Source organism: Stigmatopora nigra, chromosome 2 (assembly GCF_051989575.1).
Source record: "Stigmatopora nigra isolate UIUO_SnigA chromosome 2, RoL_Snig_1.1, whole genome shotgun sequence".
NCBI lineage: Eukaryota > Metazoa > Chordata > Actinopteri > Syngnathiformes > Syngnathidae > Stigmatopora > Stigmatopora nigra.
Genome location: NC_135509.1, coordinates 1,998,964 through 2,012,696, shown reverse-complemented (window position 1 = coordinate 2,012,696; position 13,733 = coordinate 1,998,964). Strand labels below are relative to the sequence as shown.

Here is a 13,733-nt window from a genome sequence, read left to right as displayed (position 1 = left end):
TTTAATCTCCACAGAGCTTTTGGATGGCTCTGAGGTGAGAAACAGACGCCAAAATGCTAATAATGAATCAGACAGTTCTGTGGAAGTGAATGTCAATGGACTGTGGGAACGTCTTGGCTAGTTTCTTCTCACAAAACCAACACCTATCCAAAGTGGAATAAGTGACAGTGAGATGGAGCCAAACCTCATTGTTTGCATTCCACCCGCTGTCATTTAATTGCAAGTGCCGGGTTCAAGTCACATTGGTCGGAATGTCGCCGTCTAGGGATGGTCAAAAAGTATCAATACTGGATTGTCAACTGAAGGTTAGGCAGGAATGTAGTCTCTAATGTATGTCTGATGACGTAGTCTAGTTGTTTTTTTAAACTTCCGGACTTATGTTTTGCACAATCAACTGCTTGGAAATATGCTTGTCATGTTGTGAGCCATCGGTGAAGATTACTAGTTTAAACTGGTTGTACTTATTAATCACATGGGGAGTTCACAGTGTTATTTGCTCATAGGATATAAAAATAATCCCAAACTGGGCCTGTAAATTAAAGTTAGACCACTAAAATGTTATGTAATGATGTATAAATTTAACTTGGGCTACCAAAAATGTATTTTTTTAACTTTAACTATACTGGTTTTGAATGTTCACTTAAAATCTTAAATGATATGCAGTACTAATACTATTAATTTTAAAAAAATGCTCCTACAAAACTGTTTATTTTAAACTGGTTTGTTTATTGTTATTATCACCTTCTAAATGACTGAAAATACCGCATTTATTGAATATAATACTATATATGCTTCTGTGTTTATTAATTTATGTTTGTGTGCATTTATGTGAGTATGAATACAGGAGTGTTGCAATACCACTTGTGTCCGCCAGTAGTCGTCGTTGCGGAGCAGCGACCGCCGCTTCTCCGTGCGTGTGTGGTTCTTCTCCGCAGTCTCCTTCTCATCCTGCCCGGCCAACGACGCTCCGTCACCGGCGTACACGCCCAGTAAGTCGCCGCTGTCCGGAGCTCAAATCTTGCTCATTTCTCCGTCTAACCATCAGCAGGTAAGACCACAATGTACTGTGTTTCCCAGCCTTTCTCTTTATTTTTTGGAAATGTGTATTTCATTTTATAGTGTGTGTTTAAAAATATATATACATATACATTATTCATGTGCACTGCCAGGAATAGTAACGCAATCTTTTTTTTGACATTTAGTATTTAGTATGTATTCTGTTTGCACTATATGGCCAATACATTAGGTACACACATTCAGCATAATACACTGGTATGGAAATTTTGCTTTAAACAAGTATGAGTAAAATTAGGTTAATAATGAATCATTCATATTTTGGTCATTTAGACATATTTGGAAGGTCAAAATTGGGGAGGTGTCTTTGTGGTAGAGGATGAAGAAAATGATCCACCGGTGAATCCAGAGTCCAGAGAGACTATTTTATTATTAGGAAGTACATAAGAAAGCAGTATTTTAGATTTCTCATTCTTTATTGAAATACAAAGAATCAAATCACTTTGGTATTCATGAAAAAGCCTAAATTAGTCAAAATATATTCTCTTCAGCAGTCATATCAATTCAAAAATACACAAAACTGAGCATTATTATTATTTGGAAGTGTACCTAATAAAGTGACCAACATTAAATGAAGTAGTATGTATATAGTATTTAGTATACGTAGTATATCATTTCAGTATATGTAGTATATTATTTTAGTATATGTAGTACTATGTATATACTATTTTAGTACATGTAGTACTATGTATATACTATTGTAATATATGTAGTACTATGTATATACTATTGTAGTATATGTAGTACTATGTATATACTATTGTAGTATATGTAGTACTATGTATATACTATTGTAGTATATGTAGTACTATGTACATACTATTGTAGTATATGTAGTACTATGTATATACTATTGTAATATGTGTAGTATTATGTATATACTATTGTAGTATATGTAGTACTATGTATATACTATTGTAGTAAATGTAGTACTATGTATATACTATTGTAGTATATGTAGTACTATGTATATACTATTGTAATATATGTAGTACTATGTATATACTATTGTAATATATGTAGTACTATGTATATACTATTGTAGTATATGTAGTACTATGTATATACTATTGTAGTATATGTAGTACTATGTATATACTATTGTAGTATATGTAGTACTATGTATATACTATTGTAGTATATGTAGTACTATGTATATACTATTGTAATATATGTAGTACTATGTATATACTATTTTAGTTCTATGTATCTTTCCATGATGAAATCTTATGTACATATGTGAGGATTCCTTCGCTGTTGTGTTCTGCATAGTGGATATTGAATGGATTTCTATTTTGTGCCGGTGTGGGTGTGTTTATTTGTTTCACCAATTCAGAGCAACGCAGCATGTGAATGGCGGCGCAAAGCGTCCGAGTTGTCCGAGAGGAGGAGGAGGCAGAGGCGGTACCGTCAGGGCTCCCGGCACGCAGTCAGAGCCATGTCCAATTCCCGCCCCGCCTCCTGGCGCACACCCGCAGCCTCAGCCACACGCACTTTAACACGCCATCGCAGAAGAAAGGCACCTGCCGCCTCACCCACAGCCTCTCCGCCATGGCCCGTGGAGAGAACGGCACCCCGAGGGGTCTAACCTCCGCCAAGAAGATGCTCAAGCCCACCGTGGCTCTTTTGGACGCCAAAGTCCCTCAACAGGTCAGACCGGCCCTGGCTTTTGCCCTCTGGCGATGTTTGTTATGAGGAAATGTAGTGTTAAATTACTCTGTAAAGTCAATTCTAATCATAATAGGGGGACAATAAATAATTTTTTGGGAGATTATTGCTGAAAGTGCGTAGAATTGTAGCGTAAAATTGTTAGTTTAGCTAAAATGGGTGACAATTTAAGTGCTTTTGCAACACACTCGGGTTGGCTAGCTCCAACTAGAATGGCTCTCAAGAAATAACATTTGAAAATAAGATTTTTTTATGGCTCTCTCGGTCAAAAATGTCCTTTACGGTCCGATTTTATAGAATTTTAGAGTCCTCGTACGACCTTGTGGGATTTCCTTCTAACAAGGAGCGCCAATATTCATTTTCAGGCTTTAATTGACAGCCCAATGGCATGCATCCTTCCTTTGAACCATCTCATTCAACTTTAACAGGGTTATTAACAACATTTTTCCCAGTGGTTTATCAACTTTAAAAGATGTTTGTTTTTGTGTGTACTCGCCAGAGTCTGGTTGTTCCGGTTCGTGTTCCAATTGAAGAAGCCAATGTATGACATGACGGACATAATTAGGCATTTTTAATAGGGTTTTTATTATGATTTTTACCACTTAATTCCTAAGTGTGTCCCTGTTCCTTCACATTCATTTCATAATTTGAATTCATAAAGCATATTAGTCATTCCACAAGTGCCTATTATGGTTTTTTTTTGGTACTTTTTAGTCATTTTCTGCCATTTTTGGGCATAGTTACTGCTGTTTTGTTTATATATTTAAGATAGGAATCCTCCACATAGTATATTATAGTGTATACTATTTATAGTATATAGTATATAATAAGTACATACAATACATTCCACCATCATCATCCATAGACTGTCTATTAAATCCCAGTCTTTATTTCCGCATAGAGCAAAATGAATATTTACCTTTTTAGAATCTGCTTAGATAAGCATTATAGCTAAGCATCACTTACAGAATGTATTGATTGTATATTGTTAACCATTTAGTGGCCCACTAAAACTGCACTCATAAATTACCCTTCAATTTCTCATAGAACAGTAAATAATAATAAAAATACTATATATTTTTATAATAAAAAAATACTATATATCTTTAGTCAATAGAATATAGTATTAGTATTATCTTGGTTAAAAAATCCCATCCAGGAATTGTAATAGTATTTCCATTGAAATATTTCTGTAGTTTTACATTTTACAGCACAAAATCACTAAAGTATATTTTCTGATGCGTTTCAATACAGAATACATATTTTTGTAATTTATAAGTCAATATAAATACATATGTATTTTTACCTAAATACATTTTAAACCAGAAATAATTCTACACTAAAAAAAGATCCATTTAAATACATTTTAAACCAGAAATAATTCTACACTAAATACCTCTACACTATGAAAAATATCCACCCTGAAGAGTCCCCTGATTTTAATGTTGACATATCTGTTGCGCTATGCCATTTTTTTCTTCCTAAGATTAGGCGGGACATCCTGTTTATCCTCTTTGATGATAACTGGAGCGTCGGGAATGACAGAATACGAAAAGACGTATATTTTTGCACATCATCAATGGCGAAAACACTTTGATTTCCTCTCCAATTAGCCTTAATTGGAGCCAAAGCCTCAGCCTTTACTTACCTCTGACCCCACTCGTCTGGAGATGGAATAATTACACGCCTCCCTCCTGGTAATTGTCGCTCCCGAGACCTTCATGTTTTGACAGCGCTGCGCTAATAACAGCGTTTCACTTTGGTGGGCCACGTTCTCCCTTTTATTTAGCACCAAAGATGGCCCCATTGATGAAATGGTGACAATTCATTTTTAGACTGTCAAGTGAAAAAGGAAAACACGAAGAGGGTTTTTCTTATGTTATTATAACTGAAAAAGGAGATATTCAAAACCAAGTTTTGTGTAAAAAATAACAATAATAACTGAATGCACCAAAAAAGATATAATATACTACAATATATGTATGTGTATACATATATGTATTTGTATATATATGTAAGTGTATACATATATGTATTTGTATATATATGTATATGTATGTGTATATATATGTATATGTATGTATATACATATATGTATATGTATTTGTATATATGTATATGTATGTGTATACATATATGTATTTGTATATATATGTATATGTATGTGTATATATATGTATATGTATGTATATACATATATGTATATGTATGTATATACATATATGTATATGTATTTGTATATATGTATATGTATGTATATACATATATGTATATGTATTTGTATATATATGTATATGTATGTGTATATATATGTATATGTATGTATATACATATATGTATATGTATATATGTATATGTATTTGTATATATATGTATATGTATGTGTATACACATATGTATATGTATTTGTATATATATGTATATGTATGTGTATACATATATGTATGCATATGTATGTGTATACATATATGTATATATATGTATACATATATGTATATGTATGTGTATACATATATGTATATATATGTATATGTATACATATATATATATATATGTATGTGTATATATGTATGTATGTATATGTATGTGTATATATATGTATGTGTATATACTTATATATGTGTGTGTATATATGTATACATAAGTAAAGGTGAAAAAAAGACTAATTTTGACTGTATTTGGTGCATCATAACCAGTAAATAACAATTCATAATAATGTTTTGCAATGCAGATTTCAGGATACTGTCTTCTAATACTAAAAAATAAACAGACAAAACATGTTGTTATTTACATGCGCCATCTTCTTTTAAACCCGGATATTGGCTTCTTAGCGACCAATCAGCCAAACCGCCACCACACTTTTGCCTCCAAGTCTGCTTGGCACTTTTATTTTTTATAAACAGAACATGTGCTTAAACCCAACCACAAATGTACCCGACGATATATCGGTTACACCTCTACGAACGTTAAACATACTGCGAAAAGTGCTTATACGAACGTGTGGCAAATCCTACTAATTAAAGTGCTATTTTTTTTAGCAAAGTTGCACATTTTTGTTAGAAAATCTTACTAATGTTGGAACTGAGGTTTATGAATGATACTTTTTCATTTGAATGGATGAACATTCCATTCATAAGTATTAAAAATATAACGTTTACTGAGCTACTAACTCTAAATTTTCTCTCCATAGACGGACCCGAGTCAGAAGCTATCCGTATGCAACAAGCTATGCTTCGCCATCGGCGCCGTCCCCAAAGAGGTAGCGGCCAGCGCCACGGCGTTCTTCCTGCAGATCTACTTGCTAGACATTGCCCATGTAAGACCGGAAAACCAACATGGCGGCTCGGGGATACCCGAAAAATACATTAATTTTTTTTCCCATCCATTCAGATCAGCGCCTTCCAGGCCTCCATGGTGCTGTTTGTCGGGAAGGCCTGGGGTGCCATAGTGGATCCAGTGGTGGGCTTCTTCATCAACAAGACCAAGTGGACCAAGTTTGGAAGACTCATGCCTTGGTGAGCCTCTTCAGATGATCAAAATAGATGTGGATAACTATTAAAAAAAGAGGATTATGATCGCAATGCAGAAAAGTGTCACACAAATATACAAGTATAAATACTTGACTTTAAAAAAACAAAAAACAAAGCGTAACTTAAAACACCGCGGAAGATTCTTGTGGCTTTTTTTTCTTGGGTATAACGTTAACAAATAGCCTCCGCCTGTGGCTAATGGCACTTTAATTGCACTCTTCCCGACACGCCCTGCACCAACCAAGTCGCTTGCATTTACGTAACGCTTCATTTCAACTTTGGGCAACTTCCCGCACCACCGACTGGGTCTCTTATTTTCTTTTTGCTTCTTCAGCGTCATGGATTCAGAACTGAATATCACAGAACATATTTGCAAAGCAATCTGGGAAAATCCCAAGTACATGTCACATACTTTTTTGATGATTACAATTACCCTTATTAAATGACAATGAAAAAACAAAAACGTACAAAAATACTTACTAAATTTTTTTATGCACTAAATTCCAGATTTTGTACATGTCGCTGTATCATTTAATATCTAAGTACATTGCTTGCTGACACGCTATATTTATATAGTGAATGGGAAATGCAAAATGGATAAAAAACTAAATGGATATTTTACCAAAAAATACTTTAAAAACCTAAAAATAATCCCGTACAAAAGTTGTTTGATGCCGTACATAATTTAAAATGATTAAAAAAATGGATAAAACTATATACTGTGTTTGTCATTTGCGAAAAATCTCATCTTTAAATCCCCTCATCCATTAACACTATTTAAATAAGCAAATTTGTCATCTTATCACCTCCATCTTGCAGCAATGTTCTCATTGGCAGGCACCAGTGAGCCCCCCTTTTCCTTTCCAAGCCTAATAGTGCAGTACAAGCATTGTACATGTTTTTTTGTTATGCCAAACAATCGGCAGAAGAGTGGAGCAACACAACCAGACGCTACCAGAAACCGCTGGGACTCCCACTCTTTATTATTCCCGTTCCTTTCTCGCGGGGTCAGAGGTGGCGGCTCGTCGTTGTTGTTGTTGTTGTTTTGACAACGTCACCGGAATGCCTTCATTTTTTTGTTGTTTTTTTGTGCTTTCAAAATGAGCTGAGCCTAAATTCTTGCCAGGAGAATTCAGGATTTTACTTGAAAAATGAATGGGTGGCTCAATTTGAAGAAGGTGGACTAACAAGTTTAATACATAAAAGTGTTGTTATGAATGTTAATGTATGTGTATATATATTTATATATAGATAAAAATATATATAAATATATATTTGAGCAACATGATTATTTATCATTTTTTTTATTTATTTTTTAATCTATTTATAATTATTTTTAATATTTATCTATTTATTTTTTATATAATTTAACAGTATTTGTTTATCTATGTATTGGTTTATTCATTTATTTATCTATTTGGAATCTGTATATATATTTTTGAACAGTATTTGTTTTTTTAATTATTGGTTTATTCATTTATTTATCCATTTTTATTTTATTTTTATTGACTTATTTAATACTTATTTATTTATGTCTATTCTCTTGCTACTGTGACAGTCAAATTTCCCAAATCCGGGATGAATAGTAATCTGCAAAACAACAGTTAATACGTAAATCTCTGCAAATATTATTCAACAACATTCCCTTATCTCAACTTATTTTAGCGCCGTGACCTGGTTCTGATGTTACGCAACAGATTAAAGCAGTTTGATTGACAGCCTTGCGTCTCTTTCCCTGCAGGATGCTGGGCTGTACACCCTTCTTGGTGGTGTCCTACTTCTACCTCTGGTACGTTCCCCCCTTCACCAACGGGAGGTTCATATGGTACGTCGGATTCTACTGCCTCTACCAGACCATAATCACGGTGAGTACCATCAAAATAGGTACAGTCGTACCTCTACTTACAAAATTTATTGGTTAGTAGTATTGGTAAGTGGAGGTGTACTTTATATGAAAATTCTCTAAAATTATTTGGCTCCAGAACTTATATTGTAACTTGAAAATTTTGTAAGTAGAGGTTTACTTTAGTTTACTTTTGTTCCAGACCTTTTTCCATAACTTGAAAACTATAAGTAGTACAAGTACTTCATATACAAAAATATATAAAATTATTTGGTTGCAGAACTTTTTTCTTAACTTGAAAATTTCACAAGTATAAGTACATTATATGAAAATACTCTAAAATTAATTGGTTCCAGACATTTTGTCAGAACATGAAAATTCCGTAAGTATAAGTGTACTTTATATGAAAATTCTCTAAAATTAATTGGTTCCAACCTGTTTTCATAACTTGAAAACATCCTAAGTGCAAGTACTTTATATGAAGAATATCTAAAATTAATTGGTTGCAGAACTTTTTTCCTAACTTGAAAATTCTGGTTTGTGACCTGCTTCTATTTCTCCCTCAGTGCTACCACGTGCCTTATTCGGCTCTCACCATGTTTCTAAGCACGGACCAACGGGAGCGTGACTCTGCCACCGCCTACCGTGAGTACCTTCCCGATGCTATCCATCAATCATCTAGGGATGACGTATTAACAACGTGTTTTCTATCAGGAATGACTATGGAAGTGTTGGGCACATTGACCGGCGCCACCATTCAAGGTCAGATTGTTGCCAGCGCCCACAGACTCAAGCACTGCCAAGGAAACAACGCCACCGTCAACGCACTTAACAACAGCGGGGGTGCCGAAGTTGTTCGGAGTTTGGTGCGGTCAGAAGAATACCTGACACATGCCGTAAGTTAAAAAAAAAAAAGAACATGTACAGCAGTAATCCCTCAAATATCACGACTTTTCCTTGCCTGGAAACTACGAAAAACAATTTTCCAAATTTAATTTGTAAAATTGCATACTTTTGAGTATATGTACTGCTAGGATTGACACAACTTGTCTTGAAATTATGAAAAAAACTTTATTGACAGTTACATGCTGCTACTTTATTTATTTTTTTTAATTTTGAGCTATACAGTACTGCTTTTATGACTTACTTTTGAGGGTTTAAAAGTACTACATACATGTGGAAGTCACTATTACCGTAATGCTTGGACTAAGTGGCCAAACTATTTTGCTGGTTTGACCGCAGTTCATATTGCGATGTTTCTATTGGTCGAACTTAAGTGGCCATTTTTCCACTTGCAGAAGGAAGTTTACATGATTGCCGCTGGCGTCATTGGCGGAATCTTCCTGGTCTGCACGGCCGTCATGTTCCTCGGGGTTAAAGAGAAAGATGGTGAGGCCAGTGGTAGTAGAATAAAATTGTTGATTCATATGAAATAAATCCAACGGCAACTCAATTTCACCAGATCCGTATGCGCCGAAGACGGAGAAGCAGATTCCATTCCACCGCGGCTTCATCATGGTGATGCGCCATAGGCCTTATCTCATCCTCACTGCCGCTTTCCTCTTCATCTTGGTAGCCATTCAGGTACAAAAAAAATGAAAAAACGAAACTCAATCGATGCTAATCGGTCGGGGTAGAGACTTTCTATTTTTATAATGTCTGGTCTGACCTGAGCTGAGCTTGGTCTCGCCTGACTTCTTCTTTGTTGCTTGTGTGCAGCTGGTGCAGAACAATTTTGTCCTGTTCTGCACGTACGCTGCAGACCTGAGGGAACACTTCCAGAATATCGTGTTGACCATCCTGGTGAGTTGACATTTTGCTTCTCTTCTCAGAGGATTCAAAACACAGAGAATTGGATTTCACAAATACTTTCTCCAAGCTGATTTTTAGAAAGCACAAAGTTCCCATTATTTCGCAAATTGAACATTTTGAATACACTGTTTTTCCCCAAAATACAACTGATTGAGTCCATTAAAATTGCCTTAAAACTATTGAATTTTATAATTTCTCGCATATAAGCCGCCCCGCGTATAAGCTACACCCTTAAAATCGTAGAATTTTACAATTTCTCGCGTATAAGCCCCCCTGCATATAAGCTACACCCTTAAAATTGTCAAATTGTACAATTTCTGTTATATAAGCCGTCCCTCGCGTATAAACTACTAAACCCTTAAAATTGCCTTAAAACCATATAATTGTTACAATCTCTCGCATATAAGCCGCCCCCTGATTCACAATTTTTATCTCTATATTCATGTTTTTAATCCTCAAACTAGTTTAATAGTTTTAACATGTGTTTTTTTATCCTCCTTCAGGTATCGGCCGTGGTAAGCATCCCTCTGTGGCAGTGGTTCCTGCAGAAGTTTGGAAAGAAGACGGCAGCTTTCTGCGGCATCACGGTCAGTCTTCAGTCTTGGCGCCGGTCAACAACCTCCAGACATTTTGCGTTCAATCTCTTCTCTTTTTAGTGGATCATGCCGTTCATCATGATCCTGGTATTCGTCCCCAATGTGGTGGTGGCGTACATAGTGGCCGTGTCTTCCGGACTCAGCGTGGCCGCCTCGCTTCTACTGCCGTGGTAAGACATGGCCGCCACTTCCTCAAAGGTCGCCATCCGTATCAACGGCCGATTTTGATTCAGGTCAATGCTACCCGACGTGGTGGATGACTTCCGGTTGGCCAACCCCAACTGTAAAGGCCACGAGGCCATCTTCTACTCCTTCTACGTCTTTTTCACCAAGTTTGCAGCTGCCGTCTCGCTGGGCGTGTCCACCCTCTTATTGCAGTAAGTCGTCATCACGTGTTTTGGTCAAAATAAATGTCACAATTGAGGACATTTCATATAATTTTATGGCAAAGTATGATAGATTTTGTGGAAAAATTTGACTTCAGGAATGACATATTTTCCTCGTTTTATTTTAGAATTGATATTAAATGTTAACAAATTTAACAATATATAATTATCAACTCATTCTTATGACTGCTTTTAAGAGATATTAAGTTTGCATTATATCATTCATCAACAATGACATATTTTACATGGATTTTTAGTGTTGCTATTTCCAATTGTATTGCATCGGATACTCACATCCCATTGGCTAATCGGAATATTTTTTTATCTTAATTTTTTTTCCATGAAATCTTTGAGATTCATCCTAATTCTTTGTTGTTGTTTTTCTACGTGTTTGCATAGGTTTGCGGGCTACGAAAACGGCGCCTGCAAGCAACCAGCCAAAGTAGTATACACGCTAAAAATACTCATCGGCGCCGCCCCAGTGGCATTCATCGTCACTGGCCTCCTGATCTTGATCCTGTACCCCATCACAGAAAAAGTACGACTTCGCAATAAAACACACTTAGATGAACTGAGGTGAGTCGCCATTAAATTTCTCTTATCGGAAAAATCCGTCCGCCATTTTAACTGGCGGCAATTTGTCAAAACGGGGCAGGAGAGTCAATGCATTTTTCATATCTTTCCTATTTTTATCTGACGCAGGAAGCAGAGCAACGTCTCCAGGAGTTCCAATGACTCGGGCATCATGTGACAATAAATTAATAATAAAAAAAAAATATATATAAAAAATTCCAGGTGACGGACGCATATCCCAGTCGTCCTTACTGGGAAATTTTGCTGGTATTGGTGTATATTACACTGGGATTTCTTTTTACCGTAAACATTTTTTTGTTTCAACACGTACTGTATAGCCATAAAATATATATAAGTATTTATATACCAATGAATGTATATCAGGGTTTTATTTTTCCACTTTTTTTCCTTGCTGTGTCTAGATACTCTGAAAAAAATATCTATTTATTATTTATGTGAGGAAAAAAAACAGAGTAGAGACAGAATAAATCACAAAATTGTTTTTTTTTGTTTATTTTTTTTTAACAGCAGTATTCCATGTGCGTGTTTCTTCCTCTTGAGGTAGGATGTGAATTTATATATACCAGAAAAAGGGAAAGTATTTTTTCTTTTTGCATTCTTTATTATATCATATTTTTTTGTGCTGAGACAATCGGATGGTGGGATTTAAAATGGTGTGCATGCCAATTTGATTGTTCACATGATGGATGACAACAGCACTGCAATAAAAAAAATGTTATTATGACAGTTTTTCATGTTTTTTTACATGGCGTTTTTCAGGTTATTTCTGGATGACTTCACGTTAATTCCTGAGGATTCTGAGGCACTTCCAAGTTACTTCATGTATGGAGGTAGAGTTCTTTTTATTGGCCAATCAAAATGTTTTGTTAACAAAAAAACACTTGTTTAAAAAACTGGAGAACAAGAGTGTTTGAATGCAAAAATTACAGTGTTTTTTATAGTCAATTTTTGAGGAAAAAATGTTTTTAATATTTACTTTTTCAGGGAAAACTGTTTTTAATATTCACTTTTTTAGAAAAAATTATGATTTTGAGTCAGTTTAATGAAAAGAAACTATTTTTAAGTCACTTTAATGGAAAAAAAATATTTGTAAGTCACTTTAATTAAAAATAAATAGTTTTTTTTTCCCCAATGCATTTTTCTTAGTGAAGTCATTTTAGATTCTTTTAGTTTGAAGCAACTTTTTATTTGATGGAATAATTAAGATATAAATTGACCTCCATAAAAATGCATTGGGATTAAAAATGCCAAATTCTTTTTGTTTTGTTAAATAAGAGGAACAAAAGAGTAAGTATTTGCGAAAAATGATCATGTTATGGTAAGTCACAGTTACAGATTTCAAGAATCAGAATCAAAACACTAATACAAATAAATTGGACGTCCATCCAAGTCAATGGGTCAAAGGTCATTTAGGTTGGGTTTCCTGCCTGGCACAAAGGTAGTGGCAGCTGCGACTGGTGTGGAGTAGCCCAAGGCAAAATGATAAAGACCCAGCTTCAGGCATTTCCATGTAGAACGGAGCGCTTTACCCACATTCTGCAAAGGGAAAATACATAAATATGAATTTCTCTGCAAAAATAGAGCAGTGGGCCTTGTTTCTACTCATAATGGGAGGACGGGAAAAGCCCAATTGTCTTCTGACCTCCTTCAAAAAGGAAACGGACGTCATGTGACTTGCAAAAATGTGTTGACATAAACAATATGACACTATGAATATTTTGAAACGATTCTAGTACTATTTTTGCCAAATTAACCCACATTTTTTGTATTTTCCATTTCCTACATTGTAAATATTTTGAGTAAACCAACCTGGACTAACCTTTTTCACTCTTTTATACTTTTTACTTTTCTTCTCCTCCTTAACTTCCTCCTCAACAAGCACTCGATAGCGCCCAGCCTTAAAACCCAAATGGACCCCTTTGCGTTTTGGCCTCGTCTCCGTCTCCCCACGATCCACGTGTCGTCGGTACGAGGCCGCGCCATCCCTCCGTGGCTCCATGCCGGCAGTCTTGCTTCTTAAAAACAACTTCTTCAACCTTTACGTACAGTCCAGCGTGTTGTCCACAACTATTTTGTGCCTGAGTGAATTCCAGTGTCCTGCTGTGTTGCTGGCGCAAAGCCATTAAAGGTATAACCCTGCAAATATTTCCTATTTTATACAGAGTGGACCAAAATATCATCAAGTCATACCTAAATAAAGTCATCTAATCTAATATAATATCATGCTTAA

General features: G+C 35.3%; 1 protein-coding gene across 1 annotated transcript; it reads left to right on the top strand.

Moving 5' to 3' along the window:
- The first annotated feature begins 834 nt into the window (after nucleotides 1–834).
- On the top strand, nucleotides 835–12,229 carry mfsd2b (MFSD2 lysolipid transporter B, sphingolipid). Its single transcript, XM_077711969.1, has 15 exons — nucleotides 835–1,048; nucleotides 2,411–2,724; nucleotides 5,933–6,058; nucleotides 6,133–6,257; nucleotides 8,014–8,137; nucleotides 8,682–8,760; nucleotides 8,830–9,011; nucleotides 9,414–9,504; nucleotides 9,578–9,699; nucleotides 9,835–9,918; nucleotides 10,431–10,514; nucleotides 10,584–10,693; nucleotides 10,757–10,900; nucleotides 11,309–11,485; nucleotides 11,612–12,229. Exons 2-15 carry the CDS (start codon nucleotides 2,428–2,430, stop codon nucleotides 11,658–11,660), a joined length of 1,794 nt encoding a protein of 597 aa, XP_077568095.1. The 5' UTR covers nucleotides 835–1,048; nucleotides 2,411–2,427; the 3' UTR covers nucleotides 11,661–12,229.
- Nucleotides 12,230–13,733: the final 1,504 nt, after the last annotated feature.

What these genes read in the sequence shown, in the direction of transcription:
- mfsd2b (XM_077711969.1), top strand. Translation starts at nt 2,428, where the DNA reads ATGGCGGCGCAAAGCGTCCGAGTTGTCCGAGAGGAGGAGGAGGCAGAG. An exon ending in TCTACCAGACCATAATCACG is followed by an intron (nt 8,138 to 8,681) that starts GTGAGTACCATC and finishes TTTCTCCCTCAG; the next exon opens with TGCTACCACGTGCCTTATTC. An exon ending in ACACACTTAGATGAACTGAG is followed by an intron (nt 11,486 to 11,611) that starts GTGAGTCGCCAT and finishes TATCTGACGCAG; the next exon opens with GAAGCAGAGCAACGTCTCCA.